This window comes from Salarias fasciatus, chromosome 15 (assembly GCF_902148845.1).
Source record: "Salarias fasciatus chromosome 15, fSalaFa1.1, whole genome shotgun sequence".
In the NCBI taxonomy this organism is placed as follows: Eukaryota; Metazoa; Chordata; class Actinopteri; order Blenniiformes; family Blenniidae; genus Salarias; species Salarias fasciatus.
This window is the reverse complement of record NC_043759.1, coordinates 18,498,487-18,522,101: the sequence shown is the minus strand read 5'-3', so window position 1 is coordinate 18,522,101 and position 23,615 is coordinate 18,498,487. Positions and strand designations below refer to the sequence as shown.

General features: G+C 42.2%; 2 protein-coding genes across 2 annotated transcripts; one reads left to right on the top strand and one right to left on the bottom strand.

The window, feature by feature from the left end:
• The first annotated feature begins 3,567 nt into the window (after positions 1-3,567).
• Positions 3,568-6,529, top strand: rsph9 (radial spoke head component 9). Its single transcript, XM_030110858.1, has 5 exons — positions 3,568-3,836; positions 3,919-4,060; positions 4,210-4,339; positions 4,562-4,708; positions 6,369-6,529. Exons 1-5 carry the CDS (start codon positions 3,610-3,612, stop codon positions 6,527-6,529), a joined length of 807 nt encoding a protein of 268 aa, XP_029966718.1. The 5' UTR covers positions 3,568-3,609.
• A 189-nt stretch (positions 6,530-6,718) lies between these two features.
• mrps18a (mitochondrial ribosomal protein S18A) lies at positions 6,719-10,124 on the bottom strand. Its single transcript, XM_030110859.1, has 6 exons — positions 9,937-10,124; positions 9,044-9,075; positions 8,765-8,869; positions 8,550-8,673; positions 7,334-7,406; positions 6,719-7,225 (listed from the first exon to the last, which is right to left on the bottom strand). Exons 1-6 carry the CDS (start codon positions 10,082-10,084, stop codon positions 7,081-7,083), a joined length of 627 nt encoding a protein of 208 aa, XP_029966719.1. The 5' UTR covers positions 10,085-10,124; the 3' UTR covers positions 6,719-7,080.
• Between the last annotated feature and the right edge of the window lie 13,491 nt (positions 10,125-23,615).

The following is a 23,615-nucleotide window of genomic DNA, read 5'->3' as shown; positions in this document are numbered from 1 at the left end:
CTAATGAGGTGCCGTCCCGAGGCACAAGCTCAGAGTGTGTTTGTCTGCGCGGGTGAGTAGGTGGGCTGGTGAAGGCTGTCCTTGTGTGTTCTCCCCTCTTTAGAAAAGTCACCCCACTTCTCTCCCTTTTCTCTCCCGCCGGACTACGTTAGCCAGGAGGGCCGAGGGCCAGGCAGCTGAAATCACTGCTGCTGGTGAAGCATGTGACTCCAGACCGAGGCCCCTCTGTTTGGACAATCACAGCCGACACACCGAGTCCTGGAAATGCCGTGTGACATGGGAATAGACAAGCATGGGAATGAATGGACATCGGGAATAATTAAAACACGCCTGTGTGTACTCTGCAACTGCAGTTTTCAACAGGAATCATCTACAATTTGGGTCTTTAAATTGTTATTTTTAAGGCTTTGAGCTCATTTTCGGTCCTGTTTATGTTTATTTACAAGTGTAATTCCCTCTGTTTGTTTTCAGTGGTGATCGTGGAGTCCACCTTTCCCACGCTTAATTCATATCAATTTCTCGTGTGCATGCATTTCATGGGAAATGGGACTACAAGCGCTACTGCTGCAGTTTCACATTACTTAAGCTAAATGTAGCAGTAAATATTGTGTTAGCAGAAGTTCTCCGCAGCTGTGATGCAGCCTGATGTGAGCGAACTGTAAATCACATTTCAAAGACTGTAACTCTTTCTCACAGATTCATAAATATGTCTGCAGATTCCCAACTTAATCATTAGAAAGTAAATTATTTTGGGAAGCACTAACAGAATGTGTAAACAATGAATGACATTTGTGCAAAAAAAAAAAACAAAAAAAAAAATGCTGACTTTGCAGAGAATGACTTCATGGAGGACACAGAAGGAAATGTAAAACGTTACGTTTCCAGCTCCAGAACAGCTGCACATAAGTCACACGGCTCAAAGAAGGCGTGTTGAAAGACAAAATCATCTTGCACAAGATTAGCTCCTCTCAAGCAGACTGCCCCAAATCATATGTTGGACAGAGGCCAGTCAGGTTTTTCTTAGTGTAACATAAACCAGCTTCACACTGTGTATTCAGGCGAAGGCTTGTTGGACCTGAGCCAGGATAAACCAAACAACTGCTGCTTGTTTAGTTTCTTTGAAACAGAATTTACTTCTGCCCTGCTCAGAGATACCTAATCTCAGCACTTATGAGTTCTGCGTGTTCATTAATATTCATTAACGGGAAAATAATGCCATCAGATCAAAGAGGCACGCTTGGACGGGGAGAGAGTAGGATCAACATTTGGAGGCAAAATGTGGCCAATTTGCACACAAATTGCTGATGATAGAGTAGACCATCAAGGTAATCTGACATAAAGATTAAACATGAATTAAATTTAGGATGATGTGGGTTTGTTTCAAGAGCTGGTCAAGAATTCTCACAGCTGACCAGAAAGCCCCACCTTTCAGAATGATGAAACTCCAGTCACATGATAGCACTGACACACAAAGCTTTCTTTCTCCTCTCTTATTTAGGAAAAATCCCCAAATCCCCTCAATACGGATCCAGACACACTGTGCTTTATGCCGTCCTCCTGCAGTTGCAGAACACCCATATAAAGACAGATGGTCATGTGCTGGAAGCTGCTGCCAAAAGCCCTCAGAACAAGCAGGAATACTTGACGAATGCACCTCAAATATAAGATCTAACAAAAATGTTTTCTTATCTGTGAACTGCTCTCGTGAACACTAACGTTTAAGTCCGGCTTGATGCTTTTCTTTGCTGAGTTTGCATGCTCTGTGTGTTCTTTCAAATAAATATGCATTAGAAGTTAATTGCTGTATGATTTTTGGTTTCTCTGGATTTGCCCTGAATAATTTGGCAGAACTGCAAAACTGCAGACCTTTATTGCTGTCCGTGTGTGTTTCTCCATACACAAAGCTACACAAAAATCACAAAGAAGTTTCACAAATTTACATTCAATAATCACATTATAACACTTTACTGAACCAATAGCTGTGAAGGTCTAGAGTTGAGCCAAGTCAAACTTTGGTGAAGGCGCAATGCAGACAGCCAATACAGAAACCTATGATTACATTCATGTGACACTAGATATTTGAGTCAAAAATTAATCTCTTAAACATGTTGTTGGACTGTGCAGGGAAACCAAGGAAAACCCACACATGCATGGGGGGACTGGCTGTGGAGTGAGAATGCAAATGACCGCACCGCCACAAACATGGCTGGCAAACTCACTAAAACATTCAATTTTGCAACTACTGTAAATGTAAGAACATCTCAGTGCCACAAGACATCTATGATGGATTATACTGGTTTTGTAATTTCTTCTAATTGATAGCTGAGTCAACCTCTACTCTACTCTACTCAGTAAGAGGCAAAAACACAGAAGCTGTGGAAACTTTATCTCAGGTCATCCTTGAGAAGATTACTGTTGATCATAGTCGATTGTTAAATTTATTTGTACATGAAGACAAGGAAAGAGAGTGGATATGCATTTCCTTTCAATAAAACAGACATTATTTCTATGATTAATTGATTTCAGAGATTCCTAAAGCACGGATCATAAGACGTCTACTGAGAAGACTTCCTGATATTGTTTCTTTGGTTAAAGAGATCACTTCTATGACTTCAATATGGCCTAAGTGCAGTTTCTATTTAAACAAATGAGGTATATTTTGAATATTAAAAAATGACAAGGCATTTCTGCGTATCATCTCATTTATGCTATTATATTTATGTTGTTCACCCTAGTTAACAGAAAGCTAATGCACCTGCCAAGATCATGCAGGGTAAGGTGTTAATAGTATATAGATTTCACTGATACATTGCATTTTATGGATCCGGGGTCTCAAGCACACACACAAACACACTCATATCATCTGGTTACATGGTAGAGCAACATGATGAAAATGTCTATCTTTTTGTAAAACCAACCAATAACCACCAAAACTGAGTACAATCTCCGTACAAAGCCAAAATTAATGATACCCTCTGGAGTCAAATATAAGGAAATGTCAGACATTTCCAACAGCTGCTGCAGTTCAGTGTTGCTCTAAGTACCATTTAATAAAAGAAAAGGTTTGAAAATCTGTTTTCCAGGTTTCTCACTGATAAGTGTCTGTCTGCCTGAGTTTAACAGAATTATAATATCTTCGAGGTTGAAAAACGTCTACATCAATTTGAATGCGTTACTTCGAATTGTTTGAGGTAGTCAGTTATAATTACAGCCTTGTCTTTATACCTGCTCCGCTGCACGTGCTTCCATGAGGAGGGGGTACAACCCTCAGCCGCGGCAGAACTCGGCATAACACCGTCAGAGGAGCGCTCACGTTGTTGCGTCGTGACGTCAGTCTCCTGGTTTTCTTTAATCAACACGAGCAAACAGTTTTAAAAGACTCTATTTTAGAACTTTATTCGTTTTATTCCCAGTAAAATTTAAGTCGCGTATAAAATAAAATAAAAATTGTAAAAATAAATCCTGGAAAACATTCATGGTTGCCATAGTAACGAAGCTTGTTGTTATTAGTAGCCGGTGCAGCGATTGAATGTGAATGTTTTGTTAAATTCCTTCCGTTTTTTTAAAATCTACTTTCCCGGATCGTTTTCTGCTGTTACTTCTCAGACAATGGACTCAGACTTATTCTGTTCTGCCATGGAATTCGTTGCCGGTAGCGGATCTGTTTTAACCAGTGAACAAAAAGCCGCCATGCAGACCTCTTTCGTGATCCTGAAAAAAAACTACAAGTTCGAGCGGGTCCTGTTTTGGGGTAAAATATTAGGAATAAAGGAGGATTACTTTATTGTTCAAGGGAGGGGAGAAGATGAGTTGAAAGACAGAAAGAATCTGTACAGGTTCGGCAGCAGCAAGTATTTCATTGTAGCAGCATATATGTTTGTTTATATAACTTTTTTTCTCCTCCTCTGTCTACTCCAGCTTTAACTGCATGGACTGGTTCCTGCTCCCTCCAGCCACAGAGTCCATGATCAACGAAGTATCCAAAACTGCAAAAGGCCACTTCACTGGAGACCCCTCGTTTGTGTATGAACAGGTTGGATCGGAGTCTACAGAGGCAGTGGTGAGTGATCTGTGATTTAGTATCAATCTGTCAGAGATAGATAAATGTGAAGATTATAAGACATACAGTACATGGAGACTAAAGTCAAGAGATTTTCCTTTAAGTTGTGTCTTATGCCATCACTCTGAGAATGAAATTTTTGGTTCCAGAGCAAAGTGAATGAGGAAAAGCGGTTGGCAGTGTCAGTCCACCAGATCGATGAAGAAGTGTCTGTGGTCCCTCGTGGCGCCTTCATAAGAACTCCACAGGGCCTCGTCCACATCAACTGCAGCTTCAGTGGTAAATGTATATCCTGTGGTTCATGCATCTGTGTCATATTATAGAGAGATATTTGCTGCTCCATGTGAATGACTCTGAGGTTTGATGATATGAACTGAATGGATTTGTCAAATATTTAATGAAATACTTCATCGCATCTTGATGAAACATGCAAGCTTGTCTACCGTATATATATTGTAACTGCTGTGAGCAGATCGATGTTTGGTTTGAAATTCTCTTCAGGTCTTTCTGAATCTGAGGCAAAGAAGCTGGACAATTTCCTGCACTTCAGTGAACCAAAGAACCTAAAAAAAAAGTCCATCCTGGAGTTGGCGGGGCGAAACCTGGCGAGGGACTTCCTGGATGCCCTGAGTGACGACGTCCCTGAAGGTGAAACCTGTTGTTTCTGCCTTTGTAACTGAAAGATATGAGAGCAATCTTTAACACATTTTATCACTTACTCAAGGAAAACGTTCAGGAGAGAGGTAAAATGCTTCTGAGAACTTAAAACAAGTCTAAATATGCCATAACTTGAACTTCACACACAATCTGACAACATTTACACACAGCAGTGCATTGGGTTAGGTATTGACGCACAGTGTGGGCGGCCCAGGTCTGAATCCCAGTTGCAGCAGGAAAGACATTTTTCATAAAAACTAGCCAAGCCCACAGGGAAACTTGCAATTACTTGCTTTGTCGATCGCTGTGAAAGACAGAAGCCAAATAGATTCTTACGGTAAATGCATTTAGTAAAGTCTGCATTTTTCATCAAAAGTAAGTATTTACTTGATCTCCGACCTCTGAATCACAGTCATTGGCAGTTCAGACAGATAAAGTCCTTGAGCGGTTTGTTGAGAAAGTGCATCTATTTAACATGTTTCCAAAAAAAAAAAGAAAAACATGTTTACTAACCTGCAAAGCTCTCAGTGACAACCAAAACATAAATGGGATCACTGAAATTGAAGCAACTCAACATCATCAAGAGTTTGGGCTCATTCTTCCAAATCTACGAAACCTTACACAACAATAAACAGTTTCTTTCTTTCCCACTGGGATGGTTAATTGTGCCAAGAGGATACTACGTGACCGTTAATAATTATTCTTGATGAAATATATCGTTGTGTGCCAATGTGGCTTTCGATGCTGTGGGTTCATATTACATATAGGAGAAAAACCAGAAGGCAAATATTAGGCAGTGAATCTAGTGAAGAGAAAAATGTGAGATTGGCCATGCACAGTCATGTTTAGTGAGTGTGTGAGGTTGGTAGCTGGAGGTTGTCCAGACCAGAGTGAATGTACACAGCGAGGATCCTGCATGTAAATGTATGTATGAAGGGAGGGAGAGGCAGAGCAAAACAGTTTAGCGACACTAACCAAACACGCAACAGATGTCAGCTTGAAGAACGCTTCCACATGTGCATACGTTGGTGTGTGTGTTCTGGCCTGGCGTGGATGCCGGCGGTGTCATCGCTCCAGCAGATAGCACACATCTGTTTGAGTGCCTCACACACTGCTGCAGCAGATCGCATGTTTCTGCTGACAGGAGTGAAGCATTAACGTTTTTTTTTTTTTCCAACGGGGCTCCGGGGGGGAAGAACGCTGTATAATGCATCTCCCGCAGAAGACAGGTGCTTTCTTCCGAGACCCCGGGCTTTGCTACCCTCCTTTACTCCGAGAATCAGTTTCCAGCTTCTGATTCCTGCCTTTGCTTCTCCTCCCAGAACAGACACTACATGTGGTATATTACACACCTCATGTCTAGTGTGTTCACATGCACTTCCAAGGTTTAAAAATAACAATACAACTGTAATTTTCTTTTTTACTAAACTTGTTTCTAAGATGAGAATGGAATTCACTTCGACCTGTGCATCTGCCCTGCCTCTACATTAGGTTCCAACCATGTTTCTGGGGAAGAACTGTTGTAAAAACTTGAACCGACTTGCTGTGGTGGAGGCTGTGAAAAGGAGCAGACAAACAACACACTTCCTGTGACTTCCTCCCTCCTGCATTTCATACATCAACAGTCCGAGTCCTCTGTGTTTGTGTTTAGGGTCGTGGAGTCTTCAGCTTGAAAGTGGCGGCCAGGTGTGTGTGATCCGCAGCCTGCTGTGGCCCGGGCTGACATTCTTCCATGTGCCGATGACCCTGCAGCACGGACACGTCTACATCGGCCCCGGCATCAAGAACCTGAGCTTGCCTTTCCAGCTGTGAGAGAGACCTTGTTTACTTGTTTGAACCTACATTATTCATAATTCTCCACTGTTCACACAGACATGTCAAACACGGAATGAATGTGTTGCCTTAGAACAAACCCACAATGCTTTGTGTCGATCAGCTTTTTGTTCCCTTTAAGTAACAATTCAAAAACGTTTTCCTTCACAGTAAACACATGTTGAAAGGCAGAATAAACAGACATTTTTATTTGCGGATCTGTGTTGTCTTGCTTATACATGGTCAACATACCTCCTACTTTGAAGCTGTCACACTGACCCAGTTGTTCCCATTCAATTGTTAGCGGAGTTCACTTCAAGGGTTTGCCTCAGAGCCAGCAATCGGAATAGATGTTCTGGGAGGGGCCGAGTTTGATTCATTTCAGTGTGACACAGTTCCATAAACAAGAACTAAAATAAATACAGATGGATTCAACTTTTTCAGGATTTTTTTTCCCAGCTCAGCACGACATGAAATCTTCACAGCATCCTGGAAGAGTGAGCCCACCCACTGTCCTCCAGTTGTTGCCGACACGTGAGGCTTTCTGTCTCTCAATGCTTGAAGCTCATGGGCTTAACGCCGTAACGCACATTGTTCTTGAGAGCTGGGTCGCCAACATCCATTCTTTTCTTACACCACTTCAGTCCCTTTTTGTAGATGGGCTTTACAGACTTGATGGACCAACGAGTCAGGTATCTGTTTCATATACAGACAGAGATCAAAGCCTCAGTAATAGTTTCACCTGCACTGGACAGCCAGACAGATACTGGGAAAATATAACATATAAAAATGTGCATTTGTCACCTGTTGAGTTGTGGTTTGGGCTTCTTTGGTACGTGGCCCTCTGGAAGTTTGGGTCTGTGGTCCGGGAGTAAACCTTGAACACAGGAGAGAAACAGACCAATTAACTCAATGCTCAATTGCATTTTTTATTTTTTTTTTTAAATCTTTCGATCCAATTTTTTCACATCACATTTCAAATGCAACGACAATCAGACTTCAGCATGAACGCCCTATGACCCTGAGGAAGGTGCAACATCACACACACTACGCTGTGCTAATGGAAGCAGAAAAAGATGTTACACAGGTCAGTGTATATTCACTGTGAAGTTGTGCAAATAGATGAAAAATGAATTTCATTTGGGGGGAAAAAAAATCAAGTTCTGCTATTCAGATTGCCAAAAAAGAATGTGATGAGAGTCAAATAAGGACTAAAAAATACCAGATTTGTCTCACGTCTGGCTGTATTTTCAGTATAGTGTCTCTCACGTCAGTGCAGATGCTTCCGAGACTTCAGCAATAGCAAATTTCAACTTCATCTCTCAAGGTTTTCAATGCAACCGTGATCAAGTGAAACTGGTTCATCTTCTCTTTTCCAGATTTCATTGAAGTGTTCATAGTGCATTCTTTATTTTACCCATCTTAAGACTTTAAGCAGCCTTAAAATATTTTCACTGCAACATTACATGTATGGCATCATTCTCTTCTATATCTGAAGCGACCACCACGTTCATCAGTGCAGAAGAAAATCCTGAACATCATCTACAGACACCCCCAGTGCCATCGTGAAATAAATAAATGGAGCAGAGACAAAATCAAACAGTTGTTCTTGCAATATTTTTGGACAAGTGACGCAGAGGGACAATTCAGAGGGTGCATAGCATCTACTAGCTTCAGCTTTGCTGCTGTCACTTTGATCATGTGATTTTCTGCTGTATTTTTTTTTTTGGTTGTCGCGTTAGGACATCGCAGCCCTGTGCAGCGTAACGAGGCGGAAGTTTAGAAAACGCAGCATTCTTGGAAGATGCCCTCAATCTGTGTGTGGTCGTATGACTATGACAGACCCTTTTCAAGAACCATCTCACTGTATCAGGCAAGACCACATATTCTGAGCCACCATCAAAGATATAGGCACATGTTCCTATATACCACAGTACATGATGATATTCAACATGTTAGACCGCATGCATCTATAAAGAACAGCCACTGTCAATTCTACACAACTGATCCAAACCCTGACCTGCTCTGTGAGCCATCCGCACACACACTGAGATTTTGTGATGCTCCTCTCGACAGAGACCGGTGATTCTCCTGGGCAGCATCCCTCCATCTGACCTGATGAACTGACTGAGCAACAGGACATCCTGTGAACAAAAACAAATCAGCCAATCCAATCACTCTCCGCGCCTTTAAATTACAAAGCAGAAAGATTTGTGTACTGGCCACCTCAATTACCGTATATGTGTATTTGTTCTGTAGGTTCCATCTGTAAATTGGACATTGTGCTGAGGGATTGGGAGGCTGTGGTCCTTCTGGAATTTCCATGATTTTTCCTTCAATCTGACATAAGATCAACATCCACACAGTTACTCTGATGACAAGTTCAGGATGACTGTCATGAAACAAAGTATTTCTCCCAAATCGCAGTAAACACAGGACCAGGTGTGACAATAGTACCACATATAAAAACACTGGAGGCTTATTAGAAATGAAAAGAGAAAACATTGCACTTACGGTTGTTGTTTTACCATCTTGGTTTTCCACAACTGAAGGAAAAAAGACAGGAAACAGCATTGAAGTGCTTCAAAAAGTAACTTAAAAGGGCTGCATCAATAAGGAAATCCAGTGTAAAACACTGACCAATGAAATATGTAATCACAAAAATGTGAAATTTATAAAAAGACAGGGTCTAGAGTTGTACATTGGACGCTGTTTTTCTTTCCATGAAACTGTTCATCGTATTGTCCATGAGTCATAACAAACATGACAAAAACCTGTTTTATAATGCCAGGAGCGCTGTATATATATATAAAATAACAATTATCCAAACAGTGATCCAAGCTTCACAGCTCATATTTACCATTTTATTTAAGAAGTGAGACCTGCGGCAACATTTATCAATCCTGTTTGTGTTTTACATGTATGATTGATCCAACCCATGATTCAGATCGATCTGTAGGCTTTTATAAATTTAGAATTAGGAAGCAGTTTTATTTTTTTAAGGATTCAAAACTCTGAGGTCTGATAGTAACAGAAACACGGGGGAACTGGTACAGCAGATTTGATCTACGGTATCTGCAGGAACTGTTGTAATAATGTTATAATCTATGATTTTGTCAGTCATTTAATTCATTAACAGGCTCAAAAAATAATGCCAAACTTTTGCAGGTAATGCGGCTTTCTCCTGTAGCACAGCGACAGCAGTCAGCAGAGAAAGGTTTCATCTATATCACTACGGCTCCTATTTTTCTCAAATGGTTTTCTGGTGTCTCGTCTCTTCAGCCCTGGTTTATCCACCTTCCCAAAAGTAAAACTAAATTAAATGAGAGCAGAAACCACCCGGACGCTTTCGGAGCGTCTCTACGTGAACACGAGCAGGCAGCAACACTTTGAGACGGACTCCTCACCTTGCCGGATCCCTCTGCTCGGGACAGAGAAGGCGGACATGTGGGGGACATTTAATCTCTGGAAAGCAGCCGTGTTGATGCCTGCAGTAGCGAGTTTCAGCCCCGAGAAGGAGGTCCAGAGAGACCTCAACATGCTGCAGGACGCCATGTTTACTTCTTGACCTTCCCTCGCCGTCGCTTCCGGTTTGCTATTCTCGCGAGAACAGAATGGCGATGACGTCATTACAGACTTGTATTGATTGATATTTATTGATATTTATTTCAACTTAACAGTTACCCGACACAGAGCTTAAATCAGTTGATTTTTTTATTTTAAATTGTGAGAACTTGTCAGTCAAAATCTTTTTTTATGCACGTTTAATTCAAATATTTGTTCCTCTTTTGTTCAATGAAGTTATTTAAAAAAAAAATTCATTGAACAGATTTCATTTGTGGATAGATAGATAGATAGATAGATAGATAGATAGATAGATAGATAGATAGATAGATAGATGACAACACCAGAAAGAAAAAACATGAAAAGGCTGAGAAGTACAAAGAATTAAAGGTACATTTGGAACAGATGTGGAGGGTTAAGCTGATGTGGTCTCCTTGTATATGTGTTTGTGTATATCTGTCCTGTGATGGACTGGAGACCTGTCCAGGGTCCTGGCCTTGCCCATTGCTCAATGGAACTGACTCCAGCATAAAACAGTATCGAAGGTGGATGAATGAATAATTACCTGCAATTTTACTGAGAAAAGTTTTTTGTCAATTTGCACTTTTTCTGTAAAGGAGACATTCATAATACATTACGAGACCCAGAGTCAAACTGCAGATTGCAACAATGCACGATACCTTGATGATTAAAAATATGCATGATATAGCTAGATTGCACCATCATGAAATACTTAGTAAATTCTCAAGAGATTATGTGAAAAGTGCCTTACGTTACAGTATTGTGAGGATACACTGTACTTGTGAATTTCTTGCACTACAACTAATGTAAAATATCAAAGTTGTCTGTATTCAAAGGTTATTATGCTCGCTCATTTTACAGCTTTGGCATAACTGAGAGCCAATTGGGGTAAACGCGACCGTGAAACACAAATGAGTTTGACACCACTGATGTAGACATTTCAGTGTGTAAAACAGTTACTTCTAAACACATTGTACATAAGGGAGTGGCCGAGGGGCAGAGCAGACAAGATTATTATTCTTTCTGTTCCCTTTCATTCAAGTGAACAGAACATTTTGTTCTGAACTGTTGAACTAATTGGGCTTTTTTTGTAATGAATGAAATAGAAATTTTAAAATGAATAAATCTTTTCTTAAAGGCAAGTCAAGGCAAATTAACTTCTATAGCAACATAGAAACACGACACAGCTCATAGTGCTTTGCAAGAAAATACATTAAAACGTTAGCATTATGAAGTACATTAAACCAAAGCAATTCAGAAAGACACGAAAGGAGCAAAAAACCTAATGTGGTAAAAAGTAATAAAATGTATTTTTTAAGGAAGACTGAGCAAATAATACTGTTTTAGATTCAGATATCCTTTATTAATTCCTGATATAAAAGAAGTGAGTGTGACATTGGGCATGAGATATTCAGGAAGTTTCTCCCGTACGTGAGGAGCATTGGAACTAAAACCTGCTTCATCCTGTTACGTCTGACTCTGGGAACATTTTGTAAACTTCTTCCCGAGGACCTCAGGGGTCTGGATTGAAAAGTTGATACTTGATGTTCCTGTTCTACATCTGTCAAGTTGTTCTGTTTCTTTGGATGTTTGAATTAAGATTCTAATCCTTCCACAAATAGAAGATAGAAGAATGAACTATGTACAATAGAAGAAAAAAAAAATCTATATATATACTGTATAAATAAAAGAATGGACATTATCAAAGACTTGTACTGAACTAAGCTGCACGCTAGAAAAACACATTAAAGGATGTCAATCTGATTAATAGAAATTCACAGCCAAAAACATAAAGCCCTGAAGCGATCAATGTTTTAAGTGAAACAATTTAATCTGCAAGGAGGATCAAAAACATGACGTGCCTGCGCAAGAAAAATAACTCCCTCAGCCTCCAACGGTGTAACAGCATGTACGGTACAGTATCTTTGAATCCTGAAGATATTTTCATCCCCGTGTTGCTCGTGTTTGGATTCTCACAGACAGGGTCGCGCTGCAAACTTCTATTCATGCCAGACTCGTGAGATTAAAGTATGAGAGGCTCCTCGGAGCATTGTAGGGACACGCAAACCTCTTCCAGCAGAAAGCGCAGGATACAGGTAGACTTTTCATGCACAGATAAAGAGGAAGATGAAGTGTTTGATGTCGGATAGTGCTATCAGGAGAACACTATGCTATTGTCCACTTGTCATGTTTATGTTTGCTGTTTTTCAGGAATTATCACTCGGTTTTATCTGCTTGTGTGAAAGGGAGATTGAAGAAATGCGATGCGAGCCTGCAGTTTCTCTTTAAATATGCAGACGAATGAATATAGATCTGTATGAGCAGAAATGGAGCATTTTCCTGTTTAGTTGCAAAAGTGGCAAAAAAAAGGGTTAAAAGTGAAACCAGTTGACCATCCTGACCAGGCATAAAGAATCCCTCTGCACCTAAAATCAGAAAGTAATCAGTCCACTCCTGCCAACAACTTTTACATCGTTTTTACACACTTTTACTTCCTGTGTGTGCATTTCTGTACAGCCTGCTCTTATTATCGTCTTGGATTAGCTCCATTGCCGTCAGTGCGGCGCAGTGTCAGGCTTGACTCTTCATGTCAGGAGAATCCAAAGACATCAGCAGCAGACAGCAGGATCCTTAGTGCTGTTTGCATTCCTTGGCACATGCTCTGTGGAAAAGTTAAGTCTTACATTTGTTTCTTTTTTTTCCCCCCCCAACACATTTTTAGCAGGTGCAGTTGTGGAACATTGTGCCAAGTGATTCAGCAGTTTGCCAAAACACATTAAAAGAAATTTGGCTTGTAAATGTTTTATGAGGAAGCAAATGCATTCAACCTGGAGGGAAGACGCTGCTCGTTCGGGTAACTAACATTAGACATAAACACAGCTTTTATTCCTTCGAGAGAAAACTCTGCAGGGCACCTTTGATGCTAAATATTTGTGGGACTGCCTCGTATGTTCCCTTCGCAGGCGGCTCGGCACGAGCCGCAAAGGCAGCAAAACGAAGGCAAGAGAGACATGTCCGAAGCATGTTCACCATCACGGTTCCTCGGTTTCACGAGCAAAAATGTGAACAATTCCTCAAAAGCCACCTAAACTGAGAAGTCGAGCAAAGCCGCGCCGTGGGATGTGAGTTTGTTCATCTCATCCTCGGAGCAGAGAGCAGATAAACAGAGATTACGGTCACCAACCCTGCCACAAAGGACGCATTGTCTCACTGATCACCTTCCTCCGTCTGGGACACTTAAGCAGTCACGTTCCTCGAGAGAAGCCCAAAAAATGTCATTTAGAGTGTCTGGCCACCTCCTCACAGGCTTTGATATTCAAATGAAACATGGCCTTGTACAAACAGGACCCTCAGCTAAGGAAGAGGGGGTGAGTAAATCAGATAGGATTTCCCCGAGATGAAAAGAGCTTGTCTGACATTTTCACAGCGAGCGCTGAGGGACCCTGAAGCAATGTTGGTTCGATGTCATGGTGGGAAGTTATTGCTGTGTGGAAAAGGTTAGCATTTTCACCCCTGCTTTCCTGGATAAACTGCTGCAGCGCAGCATGGCGCGAGCAGACGAGATGAGACCGGAGCGAGCGGGGATGAGCGGGCACGGTCACGTCTCAGGAAAACAAATCCGACCCACCCCGCCGCATTCCCCGTTTTATTGTCACACACGGCTCCGTTTGTTTTGCTTCTAATGTTTTGGTGAAGGCTAAAGGGCCCCTGGCGAAAGCTGCTGCTGAAGAGTTTAAACAAAGGGAGACCGAGGAGAGGGTCATCGTAGCAACACCGTGGGATCCGAGCACTCGATTCTGCATGGAACCTTTAATTAAAATCACAGAATTACAGAATATAAACTTGTAGTATCAATTTGTGTTTCCTGCATTTTTTTTTTTTAAGGTAATCTCCACAAGTTTTCACGCACAATGAGATTTGCTGCATCCAAACTGATGATCACAGTCTGGTATGCAATTAAGGCAAAGCTGTCACTAAGAGGCTTTCCTGGTTGATTAACTTGTTAAGCTTGTTGCATCCAAAGAAGTCAACTGAACACAATTAGCCCGTTTCAAGGGAATTAGTTCACTTTAAGGCTCCGGTTGCAGCAAAACGGGGTGAAGAAACAGACTTTATTGACCGGAGAGCGGCGATCAAAGTCTGCGTTATCGGCAGCCCTTTCTGATGTGGGGGGGGGAAAGCTTTCGTGCAAGTGACAGGAATCTTTATCCATCTAAGTATCAACAAACTCCCCCTCTCCCTGCCTCCTCGTTCTCAGCCCTCTCGCCGGCTCCCCTTCCTGTAGCCACTTAGCTGGGCGTACGTGCTAAGCAGCACTAGCTTCTCCAACAAACTCACTGCTCTGTGTAGAGCCTCTTGTCCCCATTTGTCCTGCACTTTGCCTACTGAGAGTCCCCGCCTGTGTCCTCGCTCTCTCTTTCTCAATCGCTTCATAGTAGTGTGTTCACACTTGGCGGCCCACCAAAAAATAAAGAGACATACAATATTACACCCACACACACACACACACACACACACACACGTTCTCATGATTTCCAGGTGCATTAACTTATGCTGATTTCCTGAGGAATTACTCTAAAGTCAGCTTTAACTACTACTTACTAGCACCGCTTTGGTACAAATTCCACAAATAAAGAAAAAAAAAATCCTTTTGAGTCTCACACAAAACAAACGCGCGCACACACACACTTTCTCACATACACACAGATTGTGTATGCGCTGCACAGCCTGTGTTCCTTGGCTCCTGGGTGCTCCACTCAAAGCCTTTCGCACCGTCTTCTTGCATTCTTCCTCCTGCTGGGATGACGTTTTTGTTTTATTTTGTCACCGGACCTCCTGACGTCCAGTCTCTATTGGGCGAGCTGTGTTTGTCTGACCTTGAAAAGGGTCACCCCCAATGGCTAAGCAACCTGGAAGTCAGTCAGAGCAGGAATGTCTGAGGACCGAACGTCCAACAAATTCATTTTCCATCATTATCAATGCCACGTGTTAAAAACTGATCTCCGGATTGGAATCTCTCCTCCTCCATCTGTTTTGAATGGACGAATCAGATGACACCTGTAGGAACGAGGACTAAATAAGTAAACTGGTGACGCATATGAGCTCCGGAGGATGTTTTAATATGATACAGGGGTATGTCATGCTGGGCAGATGAGAGCGGCGCAGCTCAGATTAGGTTCCCACCATGGCTGCTCCTGCTCTTCACGTCCTTGTTGTGTGCGTTGCTATGATGCCTGCAGCTCTGGCATTCCCACGTAGACCAGCTGGTTTCCCCTCAACTGCAGTCGTTTTCACTAAAAAGGCTGTCTACAGGTGGTCATGTGACTTATGGGGTGACTACTGCGAGAACAGGACCTGCCACACCGCACCTTATTAGATATTTTACCAACAATATAATTTTATATTCACTTTGACCTATTCTGTTTCAGGCTGTAATAACTCACTTTTACTCCTGGATGGCAGATCTCACAAAAAGGCTGGTTGTGGTTTTTGCACTGAAACCGATTTTGAAATCCAAGCAACCTGATTTTTTTTTTTTTATTATTTTTTTTTTTAAACTGCAGACTTCTGATTCGTCTGCTTGTCGCTGAAGCTTTCTACTTGTGAGACACTTCAGAGGCGACCAAAACACTCGAGATCATACAGAGTGAAACCAAAAACAAGCTCAAGTATGCTGAACAGCTTGGTGGAGAAGAAAAAAGGAAAAAAAAAAAATAGAGCGTAACTGCAACAGTATGAAACTTCTTATTTTCAGAAATGTATTTCTTTATTAGCTTTTACAATATATGAAGTGTTGTGCTGCCTTTGTGTGTGTGTTCAGGTAAATATCTTGGCCTCACTCTGACTCCTGTTCAACAGGTATATTTATGGTCTAATTTTTCTGGAGTATAAAAGCCCCCCCACCCCCAACCCCAACCCACCCCACCCCCATCAGACTTTGTGCACAGACTGGCCTGCAAAGTCTCTTTCTTATTTCCCCACAGCACATTTCGCCACAGTCATTCTTATCTCAGCATGGTCCCTGCATTCTTGCCCTCTTTGTGTAGGTGAGAAATTCAGGTCAAACTGCATTGTGAAATCAAGCAGTTAACACTATAACGGCTCGCTTTCCCAGCAAACGTGCCTGGATCCCATAAACTAACCTATTTCAACAAGAGAGTAAACGGACGTGCGCGTCACCAGTTCCTATCATCATGAAACATTAAACATAATGAGATCTGAGTTTCTTTAACGGCCGATACGCTCCGGGTCAACTTACTGAGTCACATGCAAAGCTCAGAGCCGTGCACGGTGGTGCAGTGGTTTGCACTCGCTCCTCAGGTAGAGAGAAGATCCATGCTTGGAGAGCAGGTTGGGACTGGGGGCCTTTCTGAGTGTGGAGTTTGCATGTTCTCCCTGTGCATGGGCTTTCACTGATTAGTCCGATTTAGTTCCACACTTCAGAAATCCTCCCGGCAGATGGATGGATGGATGGATGGATGGATGGATGGAAGAGGCTCAGAGAGACAGTGGATTTCAGACAGGTGCAGCCCAGCAGGGGGCAGTGCTGATTGTCAGGTGAAGCTCTGCTCTTCTCTCGCTCTCTCTCTCTCTTTCTCTGCCTCCCACCTTCTCCAGCAACCAGTCAGTGAGACCTTGAAAAAAAAAAAAATAATACTTGTTATCAACAGAATAAAGACACATATTCCTAAATCAATACTCCTCGCCTTTCAGTCATCTTTAACAGGTTTCCATCGGTTCTGTGAACCTTCAAAAATGCATTCTTAAAATGAAACAGGCCAATTACAACGAATGCATGCTCTTTATAAATGCAATAAAAAGGAACACTTGATGTTTTTATTGGTTTTTTTTTTAACATTTTTTCAGTCCTAACAACCTCTCTTCCACTGAAACATGTTCTGTGGGTTCCCTGATGGTTAACATGACCTCCGCCCCTTGCTCTCTTCCTTTCCCAGCTTGGGGTCATTCATGAAAACAGCTCGAGACCGGCTTTTTTCTTCTTCTTCTTCTTATTTTTACTGCAGCCTTTTTTGTTGTATTTTTACACCAGGTCCAACACAGCTTATCCACTGAATGAGAATGTAAAAAAAACCCTCCTCGCTCGCCCGCTCGCCCTCTCCCTCCCGCTGCCCCCCGGTCTGCCTTGCCCCAGTGACAAGAAGTCATACAGTGAACTGCAAACAGTCAAGAGTTTTCCCCAGTCTTTATGCATGGCGCTTAATGAGGAGACATTCGCTCAGACAAAGAGACATGATGCAACAAAAGAGTGGACGCTGAAAAGAGGCAGCGCTGAAGTCCTTCCATCCCTCATTCACTTGTACGTATAAAGACCGGGCAGTCAAGCACAAGGCAGACTCTCCAGTAAAATTCCATCGCTGGCAAACATGGGACCGAGAGCAGTCGGGGAGGAAGAGCCGCTTTTTCCAAGTAGTCTGCCGCTTTGTCGTCAAGTAGCAGGACACACATGTTTAATTCTTTCCATTCACGTCCAATAATGACTTTCTAAAAAGAGCAGCACGGGTATTTTTACTGCAGGAGCAACCTGCTCACTGGACGGACGTGTAAATAATTCCTTTGGTTTCAGGATTCAGATTTCAATATAGTCTCCTCTGCGATCAGATTACTGTACTTGTAATCTGCAATTAGGGGGATGATATTCTATTTTCTTTCTCCGATGGGAAGTCAGTGAACTCAGATACAGTTTCGCGATGTGACGCGACTCAAACTTTATACTAGGAAGTTGTAGCAGTCTTCTTGTTAATCCGAGAGGTGACTGTAAACCTCAGCAGGGGTGTGAAAGATTTCTCCACAAATCATACATGGAAATGTTTCTTTGGCACGCTGCTCTCTGGCCGGGGAACACACACGAGCTGAATCTTTATCAAATTATTTGATTTCTTGCAACCCTGGCTGAGAGCGTCCCCTCAGGAAAAGAACAATGGCCTTGTGGTCAAACTTATGAAATGTTTGTGTGATCAGCACAAAATTGTTGTGTAACAAAAGCCCATGCAGAGAAAAATCATCCAGCGTCTCTTGTGTCAGTTACACAGAAATATCGGATTACAAATTGTATTAAGTGACACAAACCTCCAGAGGATTTCATCAGTGAAAATCCTGAGTGCACTGAAAATAACGGATGCCCATGATTTTTTGAAAATGAGTTGTTAAAATACTCAATGAAAATTCCACTTTCAGAGTGAGAGATGTATCTGAAAAAAGTACTTCTTTGTTTGTGGAGTTTGCATGTTCTCTTTTTGTGTTGTTTTTTTGTACACAGAGGCTTCTCCCAGGAGTCTAAACACGTGTATATTGGGTGTAAATAAGCAGCAGACTGGCAGCCTGATGCACCCAGGGTCAGCCGGGGTCAGACTCAGCGCCCTGCAACCCCAAACAGCATGAAGTGCTGACTTTCTACACACGGCACCAGTTTTGTAGAGCGGACCGACATTACACTGGATCTGGATTGAGTCAAACCCTTGGATATAGCTTCAAAAGAAATACCGAGTAAAGGTGTTGCTTTATTGTTATTAATATTATCCCATGGGTCAATCATTTTTCCCGTTGTTTTGTGTTTTGTTAATTCAATAACACTCACATTGTGTTCAGAGTTTGGAAATGAGGACTTTTGGACTGAAGGATTTGGAAAGCAAGTCTCTAAATTGTCCTCCAGATGGTTTAAATCTAGAAAACGAAGCTGTTTTTCGGCATGTTGTATATTTGTGATTAGAGCTGCACTGATCTGTGAGTTCTTGTTCTGGCTCGGACCCTGCAGACCGAGCTGTCCTTCTCCACTCTGCCACTTTATTTCTTCTGTTACCGACCGGGTATCCACTGAAGACATATCATAGGTCTCTGCTACAGATCTGAGCTGATGCACAACTTTTCTGTGATAAAATTCTGATGGAAAACCAAATCAAAGGACAGTTGATCTTTTTCTGCCTTGGTAGGGGTTTGGTCTCTCAAAAGTTTAATCTTTAACATCTGGTTGATTTAAAAATTATGCATAAACTGTCATAACACAAGGCCACAAAGCAAAACAGTTTTCACGGAAAGAACATGGAAACAGGTCATTGGTACGATTAATAAATCCCCAACAGCGAAAAAAAAAAAAAAAAAGAATCACAGAGGATCCCACTGAAAAAGATCCTCAGTATCTGAGATCTGCTCGATCTGAAATATGAAACTCTGAAAAGGTTTGACTGGATCCCACATCGTGCCCTCGACCCACACCGCTGGCTGTGCAGCCTCAGAGGAGCAGGCCGCCTTCCCCCCATCGCCGAAACGCTTGTTTTAGAAGAACCTGTCCAACTGGCAGGGGCCCATTCACAAACGTGGGATGTTTTCTCTTTGTTGTGGTGAGTCCAATAACCCAGAGCGCCGAGGAGCTCACAAGGGACCTTCATGGGCTTCGACGGTGGGGAGAGAGCAGAGGATTAAAGACAAGAGTGAACAGAGAGAAAACAGAGGAACACAGTGAAACACCAGAAGAACAAACACAACGTCCTCTCAGCTGATTCAAGTCTCTTTATGTCAGATAAACACCCTGTTGTCAGATTCTCCCCATATGCTCGTGAAGAGGAGGAAGAAGAAGAAAAAGAAAACACAAAAGCATCAAAGACCCCGGACCCTCATGTAGCATACATTTGTGTTTCATTTGATCTTTTATGTTTTTGACCCCACAGCTGTTGGTGAGACGAGGCCAGACAGACCCGTGTCTTCTTTCTAATGAGGGTAATCATCGTCCTTTTCACTATTTCATCAGTATTTAGTGGCAATGTGTCTAATATTTGCATGCTACGATGAAAATTACATCGATTACAAGTGCCAGCGAATGTCTTCGTATCCCAGTAAAGGTAGTTTGAGCTGAATTCAGACTCATGGATCATGGAGAACCAGTTTCTTTCCATCTACTACTGTAAAAGATAAAGTATTTTGATAAAAATTGAACAATCGAGCAAAGAAATAATAACAAATTAAAAATGAAGTCTGTCTAGAAGTTGCTTCTTTCAGCATCTTCCTGTGAAGCAGGGGATCTTTGTCCAGTCGCCTCCGTCTGCTGCACCGCTCATCTTCCCCTCCATTCTCATCCTCATCATCTCCTCCATACATGAACACACCACCTCAGCCTCGATTTCTCACCGAGCTGTCCCTCTACAGTTCTCACTTAATCCTGTCTTTTGAAAAGTTACAAATGCATCGTTTTGTGTTCAAACCTGACACCAAATGTCTTAGTTTTATTATTATACACTTCAATATGTGTAGCTTCCTAAAACAAAATGCTGCACTACACAATTGTCTTTTTTTCCACGTCCTTCAAAAAGGACTTATCTTGATTTGAACGACAACATTGTAAAACCGCATGGATTACGAGACTTAAATTTAAACCGAGTCTTTAATTCAGCGCCTATTATTTTCATTTCACCTAAAGAATGGATTATATTATGCAGAGAACATTTTTCCACAGTGACTGAGGAGCCCTGCTGGTCCGCGCCGCGCCACCTGTTAGACGTTAGGGAGCTCTATCTGCTGTTAGTTTTAGTTCTGTGTGATTTGGTCCCTACCGGGGCTCATCTTCGGCTGATCCCCAGGAAATCTGCAGACGTTTTGATCAGACGAAGGTCACTTTGAAAGTTCCAAAAAAAAAAAAAAAAGGCTGCGCGCAGAGTCAGACCTCAGATGAAAGCCACGGCAAAAGCCCATCGCACTAATAAAGACAGAAACAAGACGCTTGGGTTTGCTCATGTACGCAAATAAAAAGATTTCTTAATGTCTGCTTGATAATGAGCAGTTATGATATATATATATATATAAAAAAAAAGGTCAAGCGTAGAATGAATTCTCCCCACATACTTTTTCAGTGAAGTTCATGCTATCTTTAAGCGGCTCCACCGGCCACCGCCACAGGCCAGCTCCCATTCCCAGTGCTGAGCTAACTGCTACATATTTTAACTAAGTATATGACTGATTCACTCATCTTTCAACAGCGTAACCACCGAGTAGATTTCCCAGGTCGTCCAGCAAATCCCGGAGAGACCAGACAGTCAATCACAGAGCATTTACGATTCGAGCCCTGCTCATTATTGCATGTTCAGGTTTGTCCAGAGCAATTTGACAGTACGGTCAGTAACATGGACCTCTTATATTTGAAGTAAAAAAAAAAAAAAAAAAAAATCCCAGAAAGCTACCTCCCTGCAGCAGAAATGTGGCTCTGATTATTGAACCTGTACGTCGAACGAGGGAGTTGAAGGGCAAACCTTGGGAGGCTGCGCTATAATGTGGAACAGATATGCTATATCTTTAAGTCGAACGGCCACACTTACAGAAATGGCATGCTGTTGTCATCATCTAGAAAATGATGTTAAACTCCTGCGCCCTGGGCAGCGAGCGCCGCTGTTCAAATCCTGATGGCAGACAGCAGTCTCTGCGGACGCAGACAGTATTACCCGCCTGCTGGAGGAGATTCTTTTCCCTGGAGTAATATCTGCTTAGCCCGAAGCAGTGAACCATCCGCTGACAGGGGGTATAGAGCTTGCATGCCACTGGTAATAGGATAGGCCGGCATCATTAACTCATGCACTGTCAAAACATTTGCGGTTCTTTCACAAGTCGGTGAAGGCTCCGACGGCGTCTTCGGTGGAACACGGCATTTTTTTCGGCAGCTCGTTCTGCATGAAGCCAAGTCTTTCCATTGCGGGTCGAAATGCGTGCGACTTTATTTGTAGTTTGATGATGATGGAATATTGAATTGTGATTTCAGTGTGACATTGCATGTTGTCCCTGTGCATGTTAAGGTTTTTGTTTGACTTTGTGTTATGATTGACCTACGACCCGTTCAGAGTCGGCTCAACATAGTGATATAAGACCAAATATAACATCTCAATAGCAGTTTTTTATAAATTGACGCTTCAATCTTCAAAATCAAGCTTTCTGAGTCACAAATTCCAACCGTTCAGTTCAACTGAACGAGCCCTCCTGATGACCTGAGCTGTCGCCCAGCTATGAGCGGCGTTAATGAAAACGAGCCCAGATGTAAAATATCGGCGTGGGCCGCTCTGTTTTTGGTCACATTCAGCACGACTGCGACGTCTGACAGGCGCTGCTCGCCGCTTCTGCGCCGTCCTGCTGAGAATTCAACAGAAAGCTGTCAATCCCAGCGCTGCGTCGAAGTCGCAGGCAACCTCTAACCTGACCATATACAGTATAGGAAACTGGACTCTGAACTTTTCACTGGGACTTCTGCCAGACTGCAATCACCCAGACTGTCAGTCAAGCCAAGCACCCCAGGAGTCCATCTTTTGTAAGAGCAGTTTTGTTTGTTAGTCACATTTGGTTTTTTTTTGTTTTTAAGCAGAGTTTTTCCAGGTACACTCAAACAGAACAGTTGGTTTCGTCAAACTGAAGCTGTATAATCGCCAAAACGCTCGTAGAGTGTTTATTTAGCCCTTACAACGTCCAGTAAGGAGCACTACAGCGACAGTTATCTTTTGTCCCACGCAGGGGTATAATTTTCTTACCTCATTCACAAGATATGGCAGAATCCCAACGGCGAGCTGACGGATAATGAAAAGCACAATAACCTGTATCCCCATTGACTTATTAAGACACGCACGCAAGGATGTTTATGTTGTATTAAATCTGTATTATGAAATCGGTTTGGGACATAGTAAAAGTTTAGGGGGACCTCAGGGCACATGTCTGGGGGCCCAGCCTTCACAATCAGCTTTCAAACATGGACGTTAAAACAGCATGCGTACGTCTGTGATCTTTTCGCCCGGACGGGGGGGGATTCTGGTGAATCTGCTCCGAGCGTGGTACGCCTCTGCGGACTGGGGCCCGGCTGGAAATTAAATTACCTCGTTTTTCAGAGAGGCATGGTGGTCACAATTTCAAAAAAAAAAAAAAAAAAAAAAAAAAAAAGCAGAAAGAACAATATTACTTTTTTGATAGCTGGAGATAATGCTGATTATTCGCCACATGCTCCCTTTGGCTGTTGCAGTGTATTTTCTTAAACACCAGTTTAACTTCCATGCTTACTGAAACACACCGAGGGCATGTTTTGTCTGCATGGTACGGAACGGATAATATATTTTCACGGATGTTCTTCCAACGTTATGCCTGCTGCAAACGGCGGTGACTGCTTGACCCCTTTAAATCACAGGAGCTCAGTTCAGTTCCCAAAACATACGCAGTGCATAATAAACGTGCACTCATGTGTCCAGTTTGTGTTCCGTCTTAATTCGCGATGTCAAAACTAATTTTGGAGTCTCTATTTCATAATATTGCCCGATCGGGTAACAAGGAACTTTTTTAATGCTCTGGAAAATGTTGAAAGTTGCTGATAGATCACACTGTAATAATGGCTTTACAGTTGGATAAACTGTCATGTCATCTATTCATCTATACGCCTATATCCTAGCATTGGATTAAAGGCAGTTAGAACACAAGCTGGACCTGGATACATAAAACCATTTACATTTACATTTCCAAATTAGACAAATCC